This window comes from Delphinus delphis, chromosome 14, assembly GCF_949987515.2.
Source record: "Delphinus delphis chromosome 14, mDelDel1.2, whole genome shotgun sequence".
In the NCBI taxonomy this organism is placed as follows: Eukaryota; Metazoa; Chordata; class Mammalia; order Artiodactyla; family Delphinidae; genus Delphinus; species Delphinus delphis.
This window is the reverse complement of record NC_082696.1, coordinates 27,251,350-27,273,286: the sequence shown is the minus strand read 5'-3', so window position 1 is coordinate 27,273,286 and position 21,937 is coordinate 27,251,350. Positions and strand designations below refer to the sequence as shown.

At 40.9% G+C, this 21,937-nt stretch overlaps 1 protein-coding gene across 2 annotated transcripts in view; it reads left to right on the top strand.

Moving 5' to 3' along the window:
* PDE7B (phosphodiesterase 7B) overlaps positions 1-21,937 on the top strand; it is a 221,742-nt gene that overhangs the window by 55,639 nt on the left and 144,166 nt on the right. Inside the window, exon 1 of one of the 2 annotated variants that reach the window (XM_060029922.1) lies at positions 16,765-17,163. The exons of the other annotated variant lie outside the window; for it this stretch is intronic. Within the exon in view, the coding sequence (XP_059885905.1) occupies positions 16,926-17,163 (238 nt within the window). The 5' untranslated portion in view covers positions 16,765-16,925. Of the gene's footprint in view, positions 1-16,764; positions 17,164-21,937 lie in introns of those variants that run through there. 2 annotated transcript variants of the gene reach the window in all.

Below are 21,937 nucleotides of genomic sequence, written 5' to 3'. Positions count from 1 at the left end.
AAGCCATTGTTCTTTCTTTCCTGAATTTTATTAGCCTGCTAGCGAATGTCTGCTTCTGCTCTTGATCCTATAGAATCCCTTCCCAGCAGAGCTACCAGCATGATCTTAGACAGACTACATTTGATCCTGCCACTCCTCTGGAAAGCTTCTAACGGTTTATCATCCCACTCGAAACGACATCCAAGATCATCTCTAGTCTACGCAGCCCAACACTGTCTGCTCAGAACCTCATCTCACACCACCTTCTCCCTCACTCACTGATTCCCTGTCACCCACTCTTCTTCGTTTCTCAGTCACAACCAGCTAGATTTTGCTTTAGGCTCTTTCCCTCGGTTGTTCCTTCTGCCTAAAATCTTCTTCCCCAGATCTCTGCCTGGATGGCTTTTCCTTGTCATTAATTTTCAGCCTGAACATCACTTAGTTCAAGAGGCCTCTACTGACCATACAGTGAAAATACCCCCTTAGCGTCTATTAATTAATTAATTAATTTTGTTTATGATGGCTCTTATAACGACCGAATATAGTCTTGTTAATGTATTTGTGTGCGCGTTTATGTGTTTACTTTGTGGCTCTCCTCACTGGAATGTAAAGTCTGACTTGTTTAAAGCTTTGCTTCCTGCCTAGACTAGTGCAGGCTCATAAGGTGCTTCATAAATAGTTGTTGCTCAGCGCTGTTCAGTTTACCTTCCTGCCGTGGCTGCTGACAAGCGCAAGATGAATGAAGTCCTGTGCCTCAGAGTCTACCTGAAAACCATTTGTCATCTAGGGTCAAAAGATCTCATCTCTTTTCCACCCTCGAGCACCTACTCAATGTTCTGTGAAGACCGATTGTTAATGTGTAGTGACCTTTTGTCCCCAGCAGTTGCATTCTTTGGGCCCTGTCGTTGATTTTCCTCATCCTGGCGCCTGTAGAGCCAGAGTGATCCCTTTTGTCCCATTGCCCTGACCATGTGCAGTGATACCCGCAGTGCAGGAGGTGGAAGCCACCGCTCTTCAGGTGTCAGAAGGGCTGACCTCCCTGCCCGGCGCCAGCAGCTTGGTGGGGGCTGAGTGCAGAGCCTGTGTGTGCCGCGCACAAAGTCCTGACCTTTTCCCAGAGTTGGCCTGAGGCCTCGGGTGGGTAGTGACTGAGCTCCTTCTGAGATCAGATTTACTTGTCCCACTAGAGGGTGCTGGCAGAGAGGGTGGGAGAAACTACAAAACACTATTTCTGTTAAGTCTCAGAGGTTACAGGTGGAAACCAGAAAGAGAAAGAAAGGGACAGAGAGAAACAGGGTGGTCTCAGAAAAAAAAATCAGCTCACTCATCCATTTTACCCCACTGCCAGGAAACCCTGAAACCTTCTTTCTTTCCAACTATTTGCTAATACAGTCCTACACTATCTGAGTTACCATCAGGCCACTGTGACACTCCTGCTTTTTTCTCAAATTATGGAACTGTTTTTAGTTGCCCATGGGGCCCCTTGGGGGTACATGGTCATTCATTCACTGAACAGGTATCTACTATACCTGATGAAAACAGTCTGCTCTGATCGATGGTATGGTAGTAATGTCACTCTTGGTCCAGGCTCATCTCTCAGTGCAGAAGACCCCAGAACAACAGGATATTGCCAGGTCTGACAAGCTCAAAGATATTCTTCAACCCCTAAAGTGGGTTGAACAGAACCCTAAAGAAAAGTTGATGCTTAGAACTATTCCATTTGAATCTTTGATGTAGGACTGAGGCCCCCAAATCTCCCGAGTTGTCCCCTGGTCCCACACCACACTAGCCTCACCAACAACCCTTCTCCAGTCTTCAGTAGAGGGGCTCAGGAAAGGACAGTTCAGAGTGGTTCTATAACTACAGCTCCCCAAAGCTCCTTGAACAGAGCACCTTTCCTTCACCATCCTGATCCCCTGGTGGTGGAGAAGAAAGCCATTCTCTTCGTTTGTTTTAACGCAGTCAGTTTCTACAATCTCTTCTAGAGCAAAAGTCAATTCACACTCTCATAAGAAAGCTCTGAGTTCTCTTATTATAGGAACCATCCTATGGCAAAAAAAAAAAAAAAAAAAGAAGTCTTTTTGAAGTTGCTTTACCTTTTTCAGACCACAGGGATATTGTTTAGAAAATTGGTACTTTAATGCCCTAAATGATGTTCTTAAGGCCTGAAGAGGTAAAGGAGTTTCCCAGAGTGCTTTAATTACCAGCCAGGAGCATGCTTCTTGCAAAGTCCTAGGGACTGATTTACAGATGACTGTGCCTTACCAAGAAAGATTTGATACTTCAGTAACTACATCCTTTGATGGAAAGTGAGGAAATAATGACTTTAAAAAAAATTCTTCTCTAGGAATAATTACATTGTAATGGGTTTCTAGACAGTTAAAGAGAAACTAGTTCAGTACTCAATGTCTATGGCTGTCTATTTAGACCACACTAGAAAAAAATAATTTTAACCCATGTTTTATAGAACTGGATCTGGAGAACCTTCAGATGATCAGAAACTCATGTTAGAAGTTAGAACATGAGAAAAAGAGATAGAAACAGACCACTATTGAAAAGAAGGGCCCAGCAACTGATGTTCTCCAGGGTCCTGGAGTAACCTTTATGATCACTGGTAGTGAAAAGCCATACTTTTTTTTCTTTTCTCTGTAGTTTCTTTCTTTTTATTTGTCTTCTTTTCCCCCATCTCCTTGACCATTCCATACCAAACACACACACCCTTTTTTTCCCTTAGTTTTACCTCTTTTTTAAAAATCTTTTATTAAGGTATAGTTTATTTGCAGTGGTGTGTTAATTTCAGATGTACAGCAAAGTGATTCATGTATACATATAGATATATTCTTTTTCAGATTCTTTTCCATTATAGGTTATTACAAGATATTTAATATAGTTCCCTGTCCTATACTGTTGTTCCTTGCTGTTTATGTATTTTATATATAGTAGTGTGTATCTGCTAATCCCAAACCCCTAATTTATCCCCCCACCTCCACTTTAACCTTTTCTATCTTTTACCCTCTGTATATCACTTTCTGGTTCTACCAATAACACCCAGAGCTAAAGGGGCTATTGGTGCCAGCTCCGTGCAGAAGAGAGCAGATAATTTGGAGGAGATGATCATAGCTGGCTTTTACTGAATGCCTACTTTGCGCCTGGCCTTGCACTACATACTTTCCGCGAATGCTCTCACTTAGTCCTCTCAATTGTCCCAAGAGCTCAGTCTAATTTTTCCAACACCCTGGTTCTACTGAAAGATAGAGGCTATTTTGGTTTTTGTTTTGTTTCTGAAAACTCTAGTTCCAAAGATTGTAAAGGAAAAGTTCCCAAGACATGCCAACTTGAAGAAAATCAATGTAAGAGGCACATTTGTCCAATAGGTTAGAGATAAGAAACAACTGGGTAGGGCCTGTAAGAAATCTCAAGTAGATTTCTATAACCAATCTTTTATTTGCACATTTGTGCTTTTGGAGGGAAAACGTGACTTTACCAACCACGTTAGTGGGGAAAAGTTCTGACCCTTCAATAATTTCAGGAAAACCAGTATATGGTTTAGGTCAAAAAGAGTACTTGATTTTGCAACACCAAGTATCCCTTCTGAGGTTTCCCAGAAATGCAGTGGCTATGCCCCACAGAATTTTCTTCTTATTTTTACCACAGAAACAATAGTGCTATTTCAGCATTCATTGTAACCTTGACCACTTGAGAGGTGCTCTAAGGAAGCTATCAAGGAAACGAGTACCTGTACTCAATGTAACATCACAAAAATGAAATACAGAATTTACATGCAAGATGAACACAGAGACAACTGTTGAATAAAACAAGGCATCGGTTATAATTGATAGAGGGACAAATGTGTAGAAGGACAAATGGAATAGTTAGACTTAATTGGGTCTTGTCAGGCAAAGATTTAGAGTATTTACTCTTATTTCAAATAAGTGAATTAATTTATTGATAAATTATTACTGGGGACAGGACCAGGTGAATACCAAAAGAAGCTGAGCATTCTGCACATCGGAATGATTTGCCCCAGGGTTTGAACTTTCCTTTCTTTAGGGACATTTCTGAAGAGTTCTGTCACTTTGCAACAACTTATAAAGAAGGTCCTATATAAAGATGTTGTGAAATTTATAGGTTTATATTTCCCTAGCAGAAGGACTGTGAATATAAATGACTAGGTAACCAAATCTACCATGTGGAAGTAAAGCCAAAGAAAGGAGCTGAGGCAGAAAACAGAAGATGCCTGGCCCACTGGAAACGTAGCTGTCCTCAACTTCATCTCTGATCTATTACCCCAGGACAGAAATCAGCTGGGGACCAGATTTGGATTTCCCCACATGTATCGTACATACAAAAAAGTGACCCAAGTCATTTCCTTAACACTTGGAAACACTTTAAGGCTCTTTTTTCCCCCATTTCTAGCCAAGCTGTTTAGAAAGCACAGATGCAGCTGGCACTGTGATATTGTAAGCAGCCTTGCTAAATGACTCCAAAAGGAAAATATCCCTCCAATGTCTTGAGTAAATCTAGTCGTCTCCATTCACCAGTTTCACATCATTGTTCTCTGGTTCTTCAGATCCAAGATTTAGGTCAGAGACGGCAGAGTTGCTCCTACAGTTATGTTTAAATCACATAGAAACTACTCTGATACTCTTCCATCACTACCCTGAATAGTTCCAGTGCAAGGTGTTGGCAATCACAAGGGATGGTATGGGTAAATCAAGTCACTTTTCATAAGGGATAAGGTAATTTTAGGAGTGTACAGTCTGGTTTGAGGAAACCATCCCATTACTGAAGGGAGACCGGACGTTCATCTAATTTTTAAAAAAATGTCTATGTGCACCACGTTGTTTCTCTCCAATCATCCTGAGAGAGGAAGACCTTCTTCAGCACTTCCTGGATGAAGGTTGTGGCAGAAATCTAAAGTCCAACCTGGTGGCTACAGTCATAACCACAGTGAATATGGCTTGAGGAACACAAGACATAATCCTGCCATGCGGAACAGTTATAGAAATAGGTGCTGGGGTGTCATAATTTTTCTTTCTTTCCTTCTGACTTGCCTCACGTAAATGTTTATGATACAGCCAGATATGGTTGCAGTCCATGAATCCAACAGAGTTCCTACTGCTTTATACAACACCCAGCCACACAGATAGCGTAGCGTAGTGTCAAGAGAGCATTCTCTAGAATCAGCCTGCCCTGGCTCAAGTCACTCTTCTAAAGCTTCATAGCATTTGAATCTTGAGCAGATTACTTTCGCAGGGGATCACGATTATACCTACCTCATCCTGGTTCTTGTAAGGATAAAATAAGGCATTTCATATAAAATGCTTAGTACCGTATTGGGTACATAAGCACTCAAAGGAAATGCTTAAGCTCAGGTCTGTGAGAATCCAGGGCTTATGCTGTCATTATTGGTAAAATTAGAAAGTGATCTTCCATGGATTGAATGTTTGTGTCCTCCCAAAACTCCTATCTCGAAACCCTAATCCAAATGTGGCAAGTAACTGGGTCATGAGAGTGGAGCCCTCATGAGATTATAAGAAGAGACCCGAGAGAGGTGATCTCTCCCCACCACATGAGGATATAGCAAGAAGGCAGCCTTGGGATAAGGGGCCTCACCCGCCCCCGACCATGCTGACACCCTGATTTCAGACTTTCAGGCTCCAGAGATGTGAGAAATAAATTTCTGTTGTTTAAGCCACCCAGCCTGTCGTCAGCCTGAGCTAAGGCATGATCTAATTGAAATGGTTAATTTATCTCTAAAGTCCCTTAAAACCCTGGCATTACATGATTTGTCTTTCTTGGCTATCTAGGAGCAAGAACTTTTCCTAAGCTGCCAATTCACTAGGAACACGGTGCCACCTCACCTGAGAAAAGTGGTGAGAAGATTCTTGAAGTTTTAGAAGTCATTACGGCTAAACTTTAAAGAAATCCTATCAGCACGTAAAAGATAACAAAAATATAATCAACTATCCATGTTATCCTGGAGATAGACAAACTCTATATAATATAGTTCATGATTTTTTGTTTGTTTTAAAAGGAGTTCTAGACATTGTCTTAATTGTCAAGATAATGAGAAAAAAATGTAATGAAGAAAGTTGGTTTTCATCGTTATTAATAACAAACACTAATTGAGACCTGTTCTGTCCACAATTATATGTTAACACTACAGTTCACTGTGCTTTATGGTTAGTTATATATATGTTTGTTTCTCCACTAAATTTGTAAATAATTTTAAAGACAGGGACTATGGTTTGGTATATAAAGCACTTAGCATGGGACACTCAGTAAATTATTAACCACTCAGTAAATGCAGAATGAATGAAGGAAGGAAGGATACATCACCAGGATTTTATGTTACAAAGTATGAAACAATGCAGTCTAAATTGAAAGACAAGCCAGAGCATCAAAGGCAAATAGTGATACAAGTAAAGTTATCTTACAGATAAATAAGATGGATGAGGTGCTGCTTTATTTAAATAAAAGAGGCAATTTGAAGTGGGGCACAAAGACTTCATGGAGAAAGTGGGACTTTTTTCAGATTAGGTGAATGGGAAACTCTTTCCCAATAAAGAGAAGAATAATGTGAACAATAACATATTAGTTTTCTATTGCTGCTGTAGCAAATTACCGCAAACTCAGTGGCTTAAAACAAGCACAAATGTTTTATCTTGTAGTTTTGGAGATTAGGAGTCTAAAATGGGTGCATTAGGCCAAAATCACAGTGTCTGCAGCTCTGCATTCCTTTCTGATGGCTCTAAAGAGAATCCAGCTTTTGCCTTTTTTTTTTCTTTGAAAGGCTGCCCTCATTCCTTGGCTTGGGGGTTCCTTTCTGTCTTCAAAGCCAGCACTGGCTAGTTGAGTCTTTCTCGCATCCCGTCACTCTGACACTGACTCTCCTGCCCCCAGAATCCACATTTTAAAACCCTTGTGATTACACTGGGCCCATACAGGTAATCCAGAAGAGTCTCCCTATTTTATCACCAGCTGATTAGTAACCTTAATGCCATCTGCTACCTTAACTCCTCTTTGCCGTGTAAACTAACATATTCACAGGTTCTAGGGATTAAGATGTGGACATCTTTGGGTGGCCATTATTCTGCCTACCATGCAAAATGTCACAGTGCATCTAGCATGTATGGGCAACAATGTGATTTCCATAGGAATTTTGAGTGTTAAATGTAAATTTGAGTGAGTTTACAGGACTAGGTCAGTGGCAACTTATTTTTGAAAACATTGAATGCCCAGCAAAGGGATTTGTACTGTTTCTTTAAGTAATAATTCTCTTTGTGTCGAATTAGTACTAATATCTGCCATCACTTTTTACTTGTTACACATTAGAAAATGACATGATTATAAGGTATGTCTAATTCACAATACCAAAACTTCTAAAGATAAATAAGACTTCACTGAACTTTTTTTAATGGTTTATGAGAGACTTGAAAAACACGTTTTAGAAGTAGCTCAATCAATTTACTCCTCAAACTTTGAAAGCAAAGAAGTAATAACAACATTAAAAAGGTATTTATTAAAAACCTAGTTATAGGTGGTTCTGGAGTTGACCCCGTATACTCCAATCCAGACACACAAACCTAAGAGCCGCAAGGTATGTGAACACATGCAAGTCAAAGGTAGGTATTTTTACCTTGCACTAAACAGGCAGCAGAACATGAATGTCAAAAACAAAGATGTATAAGAGGACAAAGAATGCAAGAAGTCTCATGATCAGACTGCAGAACGGATTCAGGGAGAAGGTCATGGAAGACAGAGAGTAGGAGGGCCCAGAGGTCCAGATGAGAAAATAGAGTGAGACCCATGGTAACGATATCTTAGAGACAGAAAGATTTGCAATCATTTTAGATATTTTATGGACTAGAAGGAGCAAATCTTAGAATTTAACTGTGGGATGGAAAAGAAAGTTACCACAATGAAACTCTTAGAGAATCTTTAGACGGTTAAGATCTCATACGTGCACCAGTGTTGTCGATTACTCCAGCGTGCTAGGCTTTCTTTCATTGATGATACTGCTGTTATTCTTCTAGCAACACTACATATCAAACAAGCGGGGTGGGGCAAACGTAAGGTAGATAGCTAGTAGGAAGCAGCCGCATAGCACAGGGAGATCAGCTCGGTGCTTTGTGACCACCTAGAGGGGTGGGATAGGGAGGGTGGGAGGAAGGGAGACACAAGAGGGAAGAGATAGGGAACATATGTATATGTATAACTGATTCACTTTGTTATAAAGCAGAAACTAACACACCATTGTAAAGCAATTATACCCCAATAAAGATGTTAAAAAAAAAAAGCGGGGTGGGGGAGGGGGTTCTGTTGGATCCCCTGTACCATACTACACAGAGAGTAGTATATATTGTCTATACATTATACATTAAAAAGCTTCACCTTTACTTTTCACCCTTGATTCTCCTGCCGTCACAGAGGAAAACAGGTTCTAAAATTACCTTAAAAATTACCATGATACATATTCATTTTTAATCCATTATCTTCCAGCTTTCCCTTTTTTTTTTTTTTAAGTTACTCCTGTAGATGACAGGAAAATAGGTGTTCATCACTGCAGCAAAGCGCTTAGCCTTAGAAAGAACCAGGGAAAACAACGGGAAAAAAATACAGCAAACTGTGTTTCCAATTACCAGCAGATGCTTCCATTTATTCTAAGCGTTCTTACTCAGTTAACTGTACAAATTTTTAATCATATAAACCTGGTAGTGTTCGAGCCTTGTGCTCTGGATTTGCTCTTGTCTTCCAGTTGATTTCACATGCCTTTTGCTTCTGGCATCACTTTCCCACGAATACCATGCCAGGAGCTGCATGAATTCCAGGTGATACATGGTAAAGAGCGCAGCCCATTGCAGAGTTTATTTATCTTTTGTGTTTTGTTTCGTATTTCGCCGAGGCTGTGAAACTACAGTACATCTCTCTGAGTCAGCAGCACCGTGGGCCACTCGCTGGTTATAGTGCCATGAATGCCTACTTTCTTTTCTTCCATCTTTGCTTTGTGGAATCATCTGGTCACCATTCTTTCATGCATGGAATATTACAGTGGGAAAGATTACCAGGCTTCATCCAAAGACCGCTTTACATAGACTTGAATAAATCAAATGAAGGAGTAGGTCTTGGTGAGAATATCCCTGATGATGAAGATCAAAGACTCAGAGCCTTGCCTGTATTTCAGTCATTCTGAAAATAGCAATAGTAGTAGCCCAACAAAATGCTGGAAAGACAGAGGGTTGGCAAAATTGGCCTAAGTAAATTTTGTTTGACATTTGGTGAGGAAAGACTTTCAAAAATTACCATTTGGTTTTGAAGTTGACTCCATTGTATATATTCTTCATCACAGTGGCCAATACTGGATGTTCAACCTTATCTTTAAAGTTAATTTCTAAGGGAAAGAAATTAATGAAACAAAATTCGAAAGCCAAGCAGTGGTTCAATATCATGAATGTCCCTGCACATATAGCCCTTGCTCTTATATTGCAGTCCTGGTTGCTTATTTCCAGTTGAGAGTACTTATCCTGAGCCACTATTGATTGTTTTCAAAAGTCTTAACACATCTGTGGCCACCTAGAGGGGTGGGATAGGGAAGGTGGGAGGGAGACGCAAGAGGGAGGAGATATGGGGATATATGTATATGTATAGCTGATTCACTTTGTTATACAGCAGAAACTAACACACCATTGTAAAGCAATTATACTCCAATAAAGATGTTAAAAAAAAAGTCTTAACACATGTTCCCGTAAAGGTAGGCACTTTTGCTGCATTTTCTTTCATAAATAACTAACATGGAAGAGGCAGAAAATACCTGCCACATAGTAATCCTCTAGCCTTGCTACTCAGCGTGTGGACCGCAGACTAGCAGCCTTGTCATCCCCAGAGAACTTCATGGAAATGCAGGGTCTCAGGTCCCCAGCCAGACCTGCCCAAACAGAATCTGCATTTTAATAGGATCTCCGGGTGATCTGTTTGCACACTAACATCTGAAAAGCATTGCTCAAAACAGCATCTGAGAGACACCTTTTGGCGTAGATGTTTTATGTAATTCATAATCACCAGGAGGTAATAAGTGAAAGAAAGAGGGAAAAATAAATAATAATTTGAAGAGGCAGTAGGATTACACTTCATACACATATAGTTGAAACTTCCTTCTTCCAAATTGACTTTGAACTCCGTAAACATAAACATAAATGAATGCCAAGGGGGGAAAATTGGTACTGTTAGAAGGTTTTATTCCTTACCATTTTCTCACTTTCCTTTTATGTTGTTTATACTAATAATATTTTTTTATCTTACTAGTTTATTTTGATTATATTAAGAGGGAAAAATCCTCACTCGGGCATTTCCCAGCAGGTCTTTGAAGATGTCTGGACAATCTCCCCTCTGGCCTCCTTGAGGTCTTCTCAGCCTGGGCTAATTCTTGAGAGCTTCCAGAATCCATGTATCTCACTTGCAAAATAAATGGTATAGACAATCTTATTTACAAAGTAGAAATAGAGACACAGACATAGAGAACAAAGGGGGAAGGGGGGGATGAATTGGGAGACTGGGATTGACATATATACACTACTGATACTATGTACAAAATACATAACTAATGAGAACCTACTGTATAGCTCAGGGAACTCTACTCAATGCTCTGTGGTGACCTAAATGGGAAGGAACTCCAAACAGGAGGGGATATATGTATACATGTAGCTGATTCACTTTGCTGTACAGCAGAAACTAACACAATATTGTAAAGCAACTGTACTCCAATAAAAATTTTTTTAAAAAAGGAGTAAAGCAGTAAAGTCAGACTGTTTTTAAGCCACTTTTGAAACAATGTATTTGGTTTTACATACTATACTACCTTGAAAAACACTTGTCAATTAAACGGAGATGAGCTAGGAGCTGTCAAAATTATTAAAATGTTTGAGGAATATAGACCCCAAGCAAAAAATTGGAGGCCCACATAACTTATTTAGAGAAATGAGGCCGGGGGAGGCCTAAGATGCATGTTCACTACCACAGCACACGACACAAAGCTGTACAGCTCATGAACATCAAACATACCCATTAGTCACTGTGGTCTGAAATTGAAATTCCCAATCAAGGGAATCGATACAGAACACTAAATAACCCATGATAAAGCAGGGTTGCAGGCTTACACCCTAGACAGGATTCATGGCCGTTATCACACCTCCACAATGCAGTTACAGTGGACATTTATCCTACTGGGACCCTTCTTTTAACACATACTTTGTCCTTTATCTGTCTACTCTCATTCACGCGTCAATCGCTTTGCCCACCTTTCCTCACCTTTGTACCATTAAATCCCTCACTATCTCTCCCATGGGGCCACTCTCCAATACTCTCTCCAATACCCCTGTCTCTGATTTCCTCTACTCCATCCTCATGGGGACCATGAATTTCCAAAGCGGGACCTAACTCAAGGATGGGGGGTTTGACTTGTCAGTTTTCTTATAGATCCCAGGAAAGTAGAGCCAAAATTTGAGTTTAGATAAATTGTCAGTTATGATTTCTTAGCTTAAAAACAATCACTCAAAAATTTTACAGCACACTAGTGCTTACGAATCACTCACATTTTAATCTTATTTTACTCTTAGAAGATCCCCATGTGATAGATGAGGTCGTTACTGCTATCATACCCATTTATAAATAAATCTCTTACGTTTGAGGCAAAGCTCGGTGGTGAACTGAGACTGAAGTACAGTTTTTATAATCCTAAGATAAGTTGTCTTGAAGGACTTCTTGGAGATTTCATCGTTGTAGCTATTTTTTAAGAAGGTGGCATGCCCTCAAACATGAAATTATGAAAAATGTACTCTACCACCACTTACAATCTTTGACAATCAGAAATATTTCTGAAATCCCAGGAAGGTTTCAGCCAGAGGATGCCATCATCACACAGCAAAGCATCAGGTGTTTAGTCCTGGAAAGAACAGCAGGGAGGAGGAGCCACATGGAGAAAATCAACTCTTCCAGCCATTTTTTTTTTTTTTTTTCCCCTGTATGCGGGCCTTTCACTGTTGTGGCCTCTCCCGTTGCGGAGCACAGGCTCCGGACGCGCAGGCTCAGCGGCCGTGGCTCACGGGCCCAGCCGCTCTGCGGCATGTGGGATCTTCCCGGTCCGGGGCACGAACCCGTGTCCCCTGCATTGGCAGGTGGACTCTCAACCCCTGCGCCACCAGGGAAGCCCCTTCCAGCCATTTTGTTCTCAACCCTTGTGTTATTGGACTCATTTGTTGTGGGTTAACTGTCAGAGACAGTAAACAGCATGAGTTAGATATCTGAGAGCCAGGATAGAGATCTGATGCCAGCTCAAACCCTGATTTCTCTCTTTAAATGTCCAAAGAAAAGTAATAGAAGACCTAACTCACAGTGAAAATCAGAATCGAGGTGAGGGAGGCCAGACAGGTCCCAGTGCCTGAGAAAGGACCCAAGGGCTGGTACAAGAGGTTCTCTCCTCTGCTGTTGCTCTAGCTGTTAATACATATTTGCAGAGTGAATAAGGGAATAATTGGTTGTAGTTTAGAAACCTGTTGTGAAATCAAACTATGAATCTGTCAGCTCAGCCCCCTTCTACTTCCCCCCACCTCGCCTTTCCTCATCTTGCCCCACCACTCTCCTCCCTTTCCATGTGACAAGGGAAATATGTGCTGCCTTCTATGGTCGGTCTGTAGACCAAGTCCTTTTCCTTGCTTGCTGGCATGATTCCTTGAGATTAGTTAAGGCCACAGTTATTACATTTCTATTTCTCCTGAAGGACACTGTAAATTGTTTGAGCTTCTTCTACTTAGACTACATTAAACAAAGTTGAAAGACCGGTTTTTCCTCCCTTGCTCGTTTTGAATTTCATTTGAATTGCATTTGTGAAACCTCGGGTGGTCATGTGTGTGTGTGTGTGTGTGTTTACACATCCGTATTTGAACTGATGGAGAGAAAAGGCCAGGACAAAATGAATAAACTCCCACAATAGTTTGAAATTTTTCTTTAAATATAGAAGCAGGATGAGAGTTAATAAGCATTTAAGGGCTTCCCTGGTGGCACAGTGGTTGAGAGTCCGCCTGCCGATGCAGGGGACACAGGTTCGTGCCCCGGTCAGGGAAGATCCCACGTGCCGCAGAGCAGCTGGGCCCGTGAGCCATGGCCGCTGGGCCTGCGCGTCCGGAGCCTGTGCTCCGCAACGGGAGAGGCCACAACAGTGAGAGGCCCTAGTACCGCAAAAAAATAAGTATTTAAAATACTTGCAAAATATCTGAGTGAGAATACTTTAATTAATTAAAATGACGTTTTGTGAAAATCTATTGCTAGACTCAAAATAATCTAAAATTGAAATGAATGTGTATTTCTAAGTTTCCATTTTTAAAAAATGTACATTCTCTAAAATGATTAGAAATATTTAATATTGTTAATATTTTCCTTTAAAAATCATATATAATAAGGGCTTATCTGCCTAGCCATAAGTCCACAAGATTTTTACATAGCCCCCAGAACACTAGAAATTCTTCAAGATAATCCACGTTCTAAAACATTATGTCTTCAAATCTTTTTTCTTGGTCATATACTTCAGCATTGTGGTTATCAATTCTTTCCTTTATAGCTGCAAACACACAGCAAAGTATTTTTGATAGAATTAGGTATCCATTGGAACAAGTGGTTTTGACTTTGTTAGTTCTCATTACATTTCCTTCACACAAGAAGAGAACTACGCTATTTCCCTCTTACCGGGATGTTAGGTTGACTCACAATGCCTGAAAAAAAATGCAATTATTTTGAAAGTCCATTTTAAATTTCCTATTTGTAGCACATTAATTACAAATATTAAGACTTATAAGAATCTTACAAGTCACAGAGTCACATAGACCTCTTTGCTCCATGAGTCCTCTGGGCACAGAACTTCCCCATCAGCCCCTTCTCCCCATCCCTAGTATAATAATAGGTGAATGATGTTCACTGAGTAAGGGAAAAATCATAGGTTTACAGACATGCTCTTCTAAAGTAACTGTCTTTAAGACAAAAGAGATGCCAGCCTACAGAATGGAACAAAGCCACCTTTCAGAGAACTTGTGAGGGATAGCAATATTAGTCCAACAAGTGCTAGCATCTCATCGGTTTATCCCACTCTCTTGAACCTGCAGTTGAGCCAAAATTCTCCTGAGCCAAGCTTTCTCGCAAGATTTCCTGTACTTCCTGTTTCTATGTGAGCCAGAAATACCATGAGAATGACCTTCCTTGTGGTATTTCTGCACTTCTACCCTGGAGTGACGATAATCCCATGTTGGGGAGAATTTTTGGTTTTAATTGTGCAATATTTTTAATTTTCAAATATCCAGATGAAGGAGATTCCTCTTTGAGAATGAAAATTTAAGATGGTATTTGCTTGGCCCTAATTCATTTCCATGAGGAAGTATTCATGTTCAGTGATTCAACGTTTTGCAACTTCTCTAAGATATTTTTACGAGGAAATATGTAAGACAATATAGAAAATACAGTGGAAACTCATATCCTTGGATTTTTTAAGAAAGCCGTTCTTGAAGAAATATGTGCAATGAAGAGTTATATTCTTAATACATTAGCGTATGTGACATATTATACCATATACTTGTTTTCTTTGTTCTTAACCCCTTTGTTCTGAGGGTCAGGATATCCTGATGCAAAGTACTATTGCAAAATAACTGAACAAAAATAAAAATAGTCAAACACTTAGGAAACTCTTCGGTTGTTATGTCAAGGAAGTTTGTGACTGAGGAGTGAGTATAAGACATTATTCAGGAAATATGCTAATAGAGTACAACAGCCTACATGTGCTTATTAAATAAAAGTGTCTCAATTCTAGAGAGCCTGAATGCCTCCATTCTGATGGAAGGGTAAGATAAGAATTGGGAGGGCTGTCAAAAGTGGTGGAACTGTCAGACTGAGGCTTAAATCCCTTCATCCCTTATAAAGAGGGAAGTTTAAAAAGGCACATCTTTCTCATAAGTGGATCATTGATTATTCCCTAGTTGGGTTTATGAATATCTGGTTGTTAATAGGAAGAGCTGTTTGATCGATATTTTAATCATGAAACTCACAAGAAGCAGTGTCTTAAATGTCTTTTATTGTTGTTTTTTATCCTTAAAGGATGTTGACCCTTCTTTGCCTATTAGGAAAGACAGTAGGTTTGCCAGTGTACTTTTCCATCCAGAAAAAAGAAAAGCCACTTAATTCAGTGTGGAAAACTAAACTCCTTAACCATGGGTCTAGAGGAATAATAATAACAACAACAACAAAATTACAGTAGCCTTTGCTAGTTTCAACTTTTAAAGTATGAGGTAAGGGCGATGAAAATAATACACACCCTACAATGGTCTTTCTCCTCTCCTCCAAGTCCCCTCTGCTCTCCCCTAAAGAAACATCAGATGATTGTGTGATAAAACAGCCCCAAAAAGAATGTAGAGCAGAAGCAACAGATTGTACATCAGCAAAATAAAATGCCAAGCAAAATAATGCACTTTGCAATACGGAGACATGAAAAGGAGAGAAAGATGGGATTGTTACAATGGCCTCCCCAAGAAAATAGGAGCTATTCACGTGAATGCACAAGTTCAAATTGTTCCTACAAACCCAATTTGCTGGCAAAAGTACCAAATATAATAGCATCCCACTTTTGTTTGTGTCCAGGGCTTTGCACACTAGCTCCGGGGGCCATCCCTTTCTGTTGCACGGGTTCTGACTTCTAGGGTAAGCATCTCCAGCTCTGAGCCTCAGGATCCAAGACACATGGCCCGCGATCGTCCTCAACTGAACCACTGTCAGGTGGGGGGAGCAGTTTGTGGCCAAAATACTATGTCCACAGCGCTCTGTCTCTGGAAAGTGAACCTTCAACACTTTCTTTTCACTGTCATTTATGCCCCCAACAAATCTAGTTTAAAATTATTATTAAAGGAAATTACTAGTCCTTTGAAATGAGTTTTTAACCATGCCCAGCTATTTGTCCAGACTCTGCAACCGCACCGCACATTTGCACGAGGACCTTGATGCTTCCCCAATTCACTTCTTTCACAGTTAGCTTTGGAATGTGATTCAATGTTATTTCCCTTCCAGCTGAAGGGCAGCTGAGGTTACAAAGGGATTTGACTAATAGGCCAAAACCCAGTTAAGTTTGCTGAAAAGCAAGTGACAGCGAAGGGGGAGGGGTGTGGAGGAGGGGAGTGTGTGAACCGTGGTGCCCAGGACCAACCCAAGAGCCTTCTGAAGAGCCCCAGTCCAGCGCACACTGTGGTGAGAGGGTAAGGTGGCCCCCAGCCAGACCTTCCGGAGAGAAGCAGCTGCGATGCCGAGCTTCTCCTGTTTTCTCCTTGATGCTTGCAGGGCTGGAGCCAGGGAAGCGTCTAGGTTTCCTGCACCACAGGGGTGACTCCTTACCTGACACCTTCAGGTAACTGGTCTCTGGAGGACCCCCTGGGAGGCTGGCAAAGGGGCGCCGCCCCACATCTTTGCCTGAAGTCCCTGAGGGCTAAACAAGCCACCTGACAAACTTTGACAAGCACCAAAAGAGACTCGAGGACAAATAAATCAGAAGAGAGAAAAAGCGAAGGCTAAAGCCTCCATGGCCTTTTTCCCCCCTGCTGTCGTTCCAGCTGTAGCCTGGGATTAATTAAGTGCTGCAAAGTCAGTGCCTGAGAGAGAAGGGGGAAAAAAAATGCTTTCTCTCTCTAAGGCAGGAGGACAGGAACCGTTCTCACCAGTGAGAAACCTTGGGAAGTGAGTCGCTCTCATCGTCAGTGTTTGTGGAGGGACTGGAGGGACAGGGCTTTGCCAGGCTGGAGGAGGCTTGCCTTTCCGAAGCTGGAGAGGATTTTCCGGGGGTTCGCCTTCCCCTGCCTGGGAAGAATTTCCCCTCTGGTAGCAGCCGCAGCAGCAGCGCGACCTCCTCTTCTGGAGACCAGGGCAGAATGCCTGTGCTCGAGCGCTATTTCCACTCGGCAGAGCTGGGCAGAAGGTGGACGGCCCCAGAAGGTGTGCTGCCCTCCTCCCTGGGCAGCCGGCCGGTGTGCCAGCAGGGGCCGCTGCCCTGGGACTTGCCAGAGATGATCAGGATGGTAAAGCTGGTTTGGAAATCCAAAAGTGAGCTGCAGGCGACCAAACAGAGAGGCATTCTGGAGAATGAAGATGCTCTCCACAGCTTTCCAGGTAAATCAGCTGTGGGAGGTGTGAAAGGTACCAGGGCCAAGTCTCATGACTTTCAGTCCCTTCCTTGGAGAGCCCACGAAATAAAAATGGGAAAAGGAAGGAAGACAAACTGCAGCATAGGGCCCGAGGGCTGTGGTTAATGAACGTTTGCTCTATTATAGAAATGCATCTTAAAATTAAGAGTGATGTGGGAGTAGGAGCATGAACAGACGGACAATCAAGAAACCTGGGATCTGGGCTTAGCTTGTCACTTGTTTGCCCTGTGGCTTCAACAAGTGAAATTTCCTAAGTTTCAGTCTCCATAGGGAGGGGATGAAATTGCGTGCTCTTTAAATTGGGTGTCTATCCTGCCTCTGCAATTTCTTATTGACAAGACAGTTACCTCTGAGAGAATATTCTTCTTGGGTTGCTTTTTTGTAATGCTTTATGGAAAGTAAAATATATTTTCTCATTTTCAACTGTGGAACTACAGCATGTATAAATCTTCCCAGGACTGAGTTTGGCCTGGTTGTTTTTTATGTCATGAGAAAGTTGATAAACTTCCTTGCCTCAGTTTTCCCTTTTGACAAATGACAATAATTTCTCCGTTGATATCAGGAAAAATCAACTCACAGATCTGGAAATGATGGTTCATAGGAGCTTTGTTATGTTATAAGAATGTGCTGTGTTTGGGACAGTTGAGGAGCACTTCGCTGTGTTTTTAACAGGGGGTACCACGCCACAAACATACCTAGGATCCCTGTGGAGGATGGGACTCCGATAACTCCGTACACTAAGAATACAGGATGCACTCTTCCTTAGGGGAATATGTTGGTAGATATTTGGAAAGTGATGGTTTGCTTTAGAAGAACGAATGTGAGCATGTGTTTATGCATTTGAAGTTTTGGCTAGCCCTGTGCATGGAATCCTGACATGCCATTGTTGGTGAGAGATGGGGGCCTAGATGGAAAAGCAATACCAAAAAGTACCTCTCTTTTTTTCTCGTGGAAAAAGACTAGGAAATCAAAACTCGGCTAATCTTGTTTTTAATCATTTATGCAGAAACCTTTTTTAAGTTGCCTGATGATCTAAAATGAACATTATTAAAAAATAATGCTCTGGGCAAGGATTGGAAGGAATTAAAAAAACAACAGTATTGGTCTCTAGTAAACAACGAATACTTAGGAAAGAGAAGGAAACCAATGAGACTGACGTTTATGTGGCATTTGGGAGATGGATGCCCAGGGAAATGGGTCCTGGTCAGAAAAAATGAGGTAATGCTAAAGCCATCCCATATTTCATGTGAGTACAAGAAAAATGGAAAAACCCACCTGGGCAGAAAACTTAACTGTGACACTTCAACTTCTACTGCTCTGGTTTGTTTCAGTATATTAAATGATTAAAATGCATGTTTCAAATCACGCTTTTGGTAAAACTACTTAATTTAACAGATGTTATTTAGCATGTCTGTAGGGATATGTGTGTATTATTCTTTATATTATATACTAGCAGGTGTCTAATTCCTGAAAAAGCAATACTACAGAGAGAAAACAAAACCCCTGTAACTTTTAGTCACTTAAAAGCTACATTTTTCTGGATGTTATGAAGTTGAGCTAACTGAGTCTTAATGTGCCCCTGGACCCCTGCCTCACCCTTTGTGGAATATATCTCAGCAGCCATGCTGCTTCCCAGGGAGACTGTCCCTGCTTTGTTGGTCCCTTCATCCTGCCTTCCAGGAGGCCAAGCTCTATTTCAACACCTCCCCACAAGCTATCTGTTTACCTTCTCTTCTTCCTTCCCTGCCTCCCCAGCCTCAAGGAGATGAGGGGCTCACACTTTCTGACATGGACATAAAGCCATTATCGTTCATATACGCAGCATGGGGCCATATGTTAAAACCCCAAAGGCAAGTTGCTTCACTTTCCAAATTGTCTTATTGTTTCTCTCATCTTGTTGCTGAGGCTGCATTTCCTCCTCACATCAAGTTTCTGTGCCATTCTCACCGTAACAGCGTGATGGTGAGGGTAGAATATTTCCTAAAGCCTGGAATCTTTCCACTTTTAGAAGGAGATGGTTTAAACTGTCTTCATTTTGAGTACAGGGGTTGAAGTAGAAAACACCAAGACACATGGTGGTCTCTCTCTCTTTCCCTCCCTCCCTCCCGCCCTCCCTCCCTCCCTCCCTCTCTTTCTGGAATCTGACCCTTGCCTCAGAATCCTCAAACAATTTATGCTTTGACGACATGGGACAGTTTACTGTTCATCAACATGCATCAATTGGTGCCCCACCTCTGAGCCTTGCCTTATGCTTAGAATGTCTTTTTTTGGCTTCGGCCATTGAAAATTTTTATTCAAATACAAAGTCCAGCTCAGGCATCCCTTTCTCTGTAATGACTTTTCTGATCTCCATCCCCACCCCCAAATCTTCTCCCACAGTCATTTATTCCCTCTCCTTTACTCTCTTTGCCTGTAGGAACTTAACATCTTACACTTACAGCACACAGTTTTTTGCCATGCTAGTAACTAAAAACAGGAAAATTAAATACTGTAACATTCTATGTCTATTTCAACTGCTTGTGATAACAGATAAATGAGTTTACATTTCTAAAAACCATGAACTTGCAGAACTTCTGAAGAGAACCAACAGTCCAGAGAACTTTAGAGATGGATGTCACCGTTCTTAATAAGTTGAATTTAACTTTAAAAGTTCCAGCTTTTTTTTTCCTTAGTGAAGGGCATCATTATTTGTCCTCATACTCCTTAGTCAAGACTGGAACTTTGTTTCTCATAAGGGAAATAGAAAAGTGTTCTGAGATTTTGCTTAGGTAATAAAGGGAGAGAGCAAAAGGATTTATGGAAAAATAAATGCATACATATGTATTCATGAGAGATGTTTAAGATGAAATATACTGAACTGTGAGTGATGGAAGACAGACAGGAACAGAGTCCCCTGAAGAGAGCAAGGACAAGCTAGGGAGGAGGAAGTGGGAACATCTTTGCTGGAGACTAAAGCGACTTTTAAAGCAATAGGTTGGAGGAGGGAATGGGGGATGATAGGAGGAAGAGAGGCTCTTCAAAGTCACACCTCCGGGTGCATGCTTCTAAGCGTACCCCCAGGAGCTGGACACGGGCAGAGGCACTGCTTGCCCTGGAGAGGGACTCTGGAACGTATCGGCATGCCCAAGGTTGGAGTGTCAGCTCAGTTCATTACCCCTTACCCAAGTATTTAATTGTATTAATACTCACATCATTTTCCCTCTATGAAGCAAACAAAGGATGGTCTAACTGTCTAGTTAACACAAACGAGGGGAATAATGAGCTAGAGACTAAACAACTTGTCCAGACCTTGACATTGTGTCAGAACCAGACCATCTCAGTCATCCAAGTCTCATCCACAGAACTGACATGATTGAGGCACAAGCTGGGTAATTTCAATTTAAACCAAGATATTGTTTTACTGATTACATGTAGCTGGACAAACACGGAGGCTGTGGATGCAATATAAGCCTTGGTCAAAGCAGAAAAATAATATTACCATGGAAAATAAGTCAAAGAATTGTGCCTCCTTTACATTTTTAAACTCATTCTGTGGGCTTTAGTTTTAGGTCCAAGTTTCCAGTGCTGAGAAGATTCCCAGGGGGAGATTATCCATCTATTACCAATAGAAAATAAGCTTCAAAGCATGGTGGTCAGAGCGTGCCCAGAAGTGGGGAGTGAGGAGAGGGAAGAAGGATGGGGAATAAATAAACGGTTTCTTAAATGCTCTGAGTGCAAATATTATTCTAATTGTGATTCTAGTCAGCAACCTAAGACTAGACATCCCCTAGCAGGACTTGGTCTTAGTTGAATAAATAATTTGACTTCAGAATTCAACCAAATACCTGCAAACTCTGCAGCTGTGGAACTTACCATTCATTTTGGTATCTCTGGTCTAAATTTTACATTATGTTTTACTTATTTATTAAGCTTGTTTCCATTTCAATAGCCTTTGGTTACAGAAATGTATAAAACACACACCTCCCTCAAAAGAAAAAAGCATTCATTTTCCCCATAGCCATTGTAACTTGTCCTGTCTTCAAGAAGAATAAAAATATCAGAAATTTGCTTTATACTGAACCCTAAAAATCAAACAGCTTCGGAAGGGAAAATCTCTGAAACAATTCACTGATTCCAGAACTATACAATTCAGATTGACAAAGAGGCTATTTTTAAATATCTCAAGTGTCAAGCATGATATAAATTAAATATGTTGAAGACTGAACACTTTTATTATTATAAATCAAGGAGCATTTATTAGACGTGTAGTGTATACCACGGACTGTGGTAGGCACCAAAGATTCAGGGGGCAATCAAACTTAATAAGAAGAGAACAATTATGAATTTATGAATCAGAATTCTATCTAGAACTTCAGTGTGAAAACAAGCATTTGTTAGTTTCAACCTCTATGTCAACTGAAAGTACTGGCTATAAAAATTGGCCAGTAAAATTCAAAAACACTAGTAAAAACTTCAAGCGCACTTTCAAATACTCCTCAATATTAATGATTTCATTCAAAGCAGGACAAATTGCTTTGATCAAAGAATCAATTAGTCTTAATAGTAGATAACTTGACATTAATTCAAAGCATTTTTCTATGTTCTTGTAGACATTAGCCTCCACTCATCCTGTAAGCTATCCTAGATAATAACCATTGACAAGTCAATCCATTCTTTAAATGTGAATGCAAATTTGAGTGAAAACTGGGACACGTCATCACTCCTTGAACTAAACCTGTGCTTCACCAGACCTCCTAGTT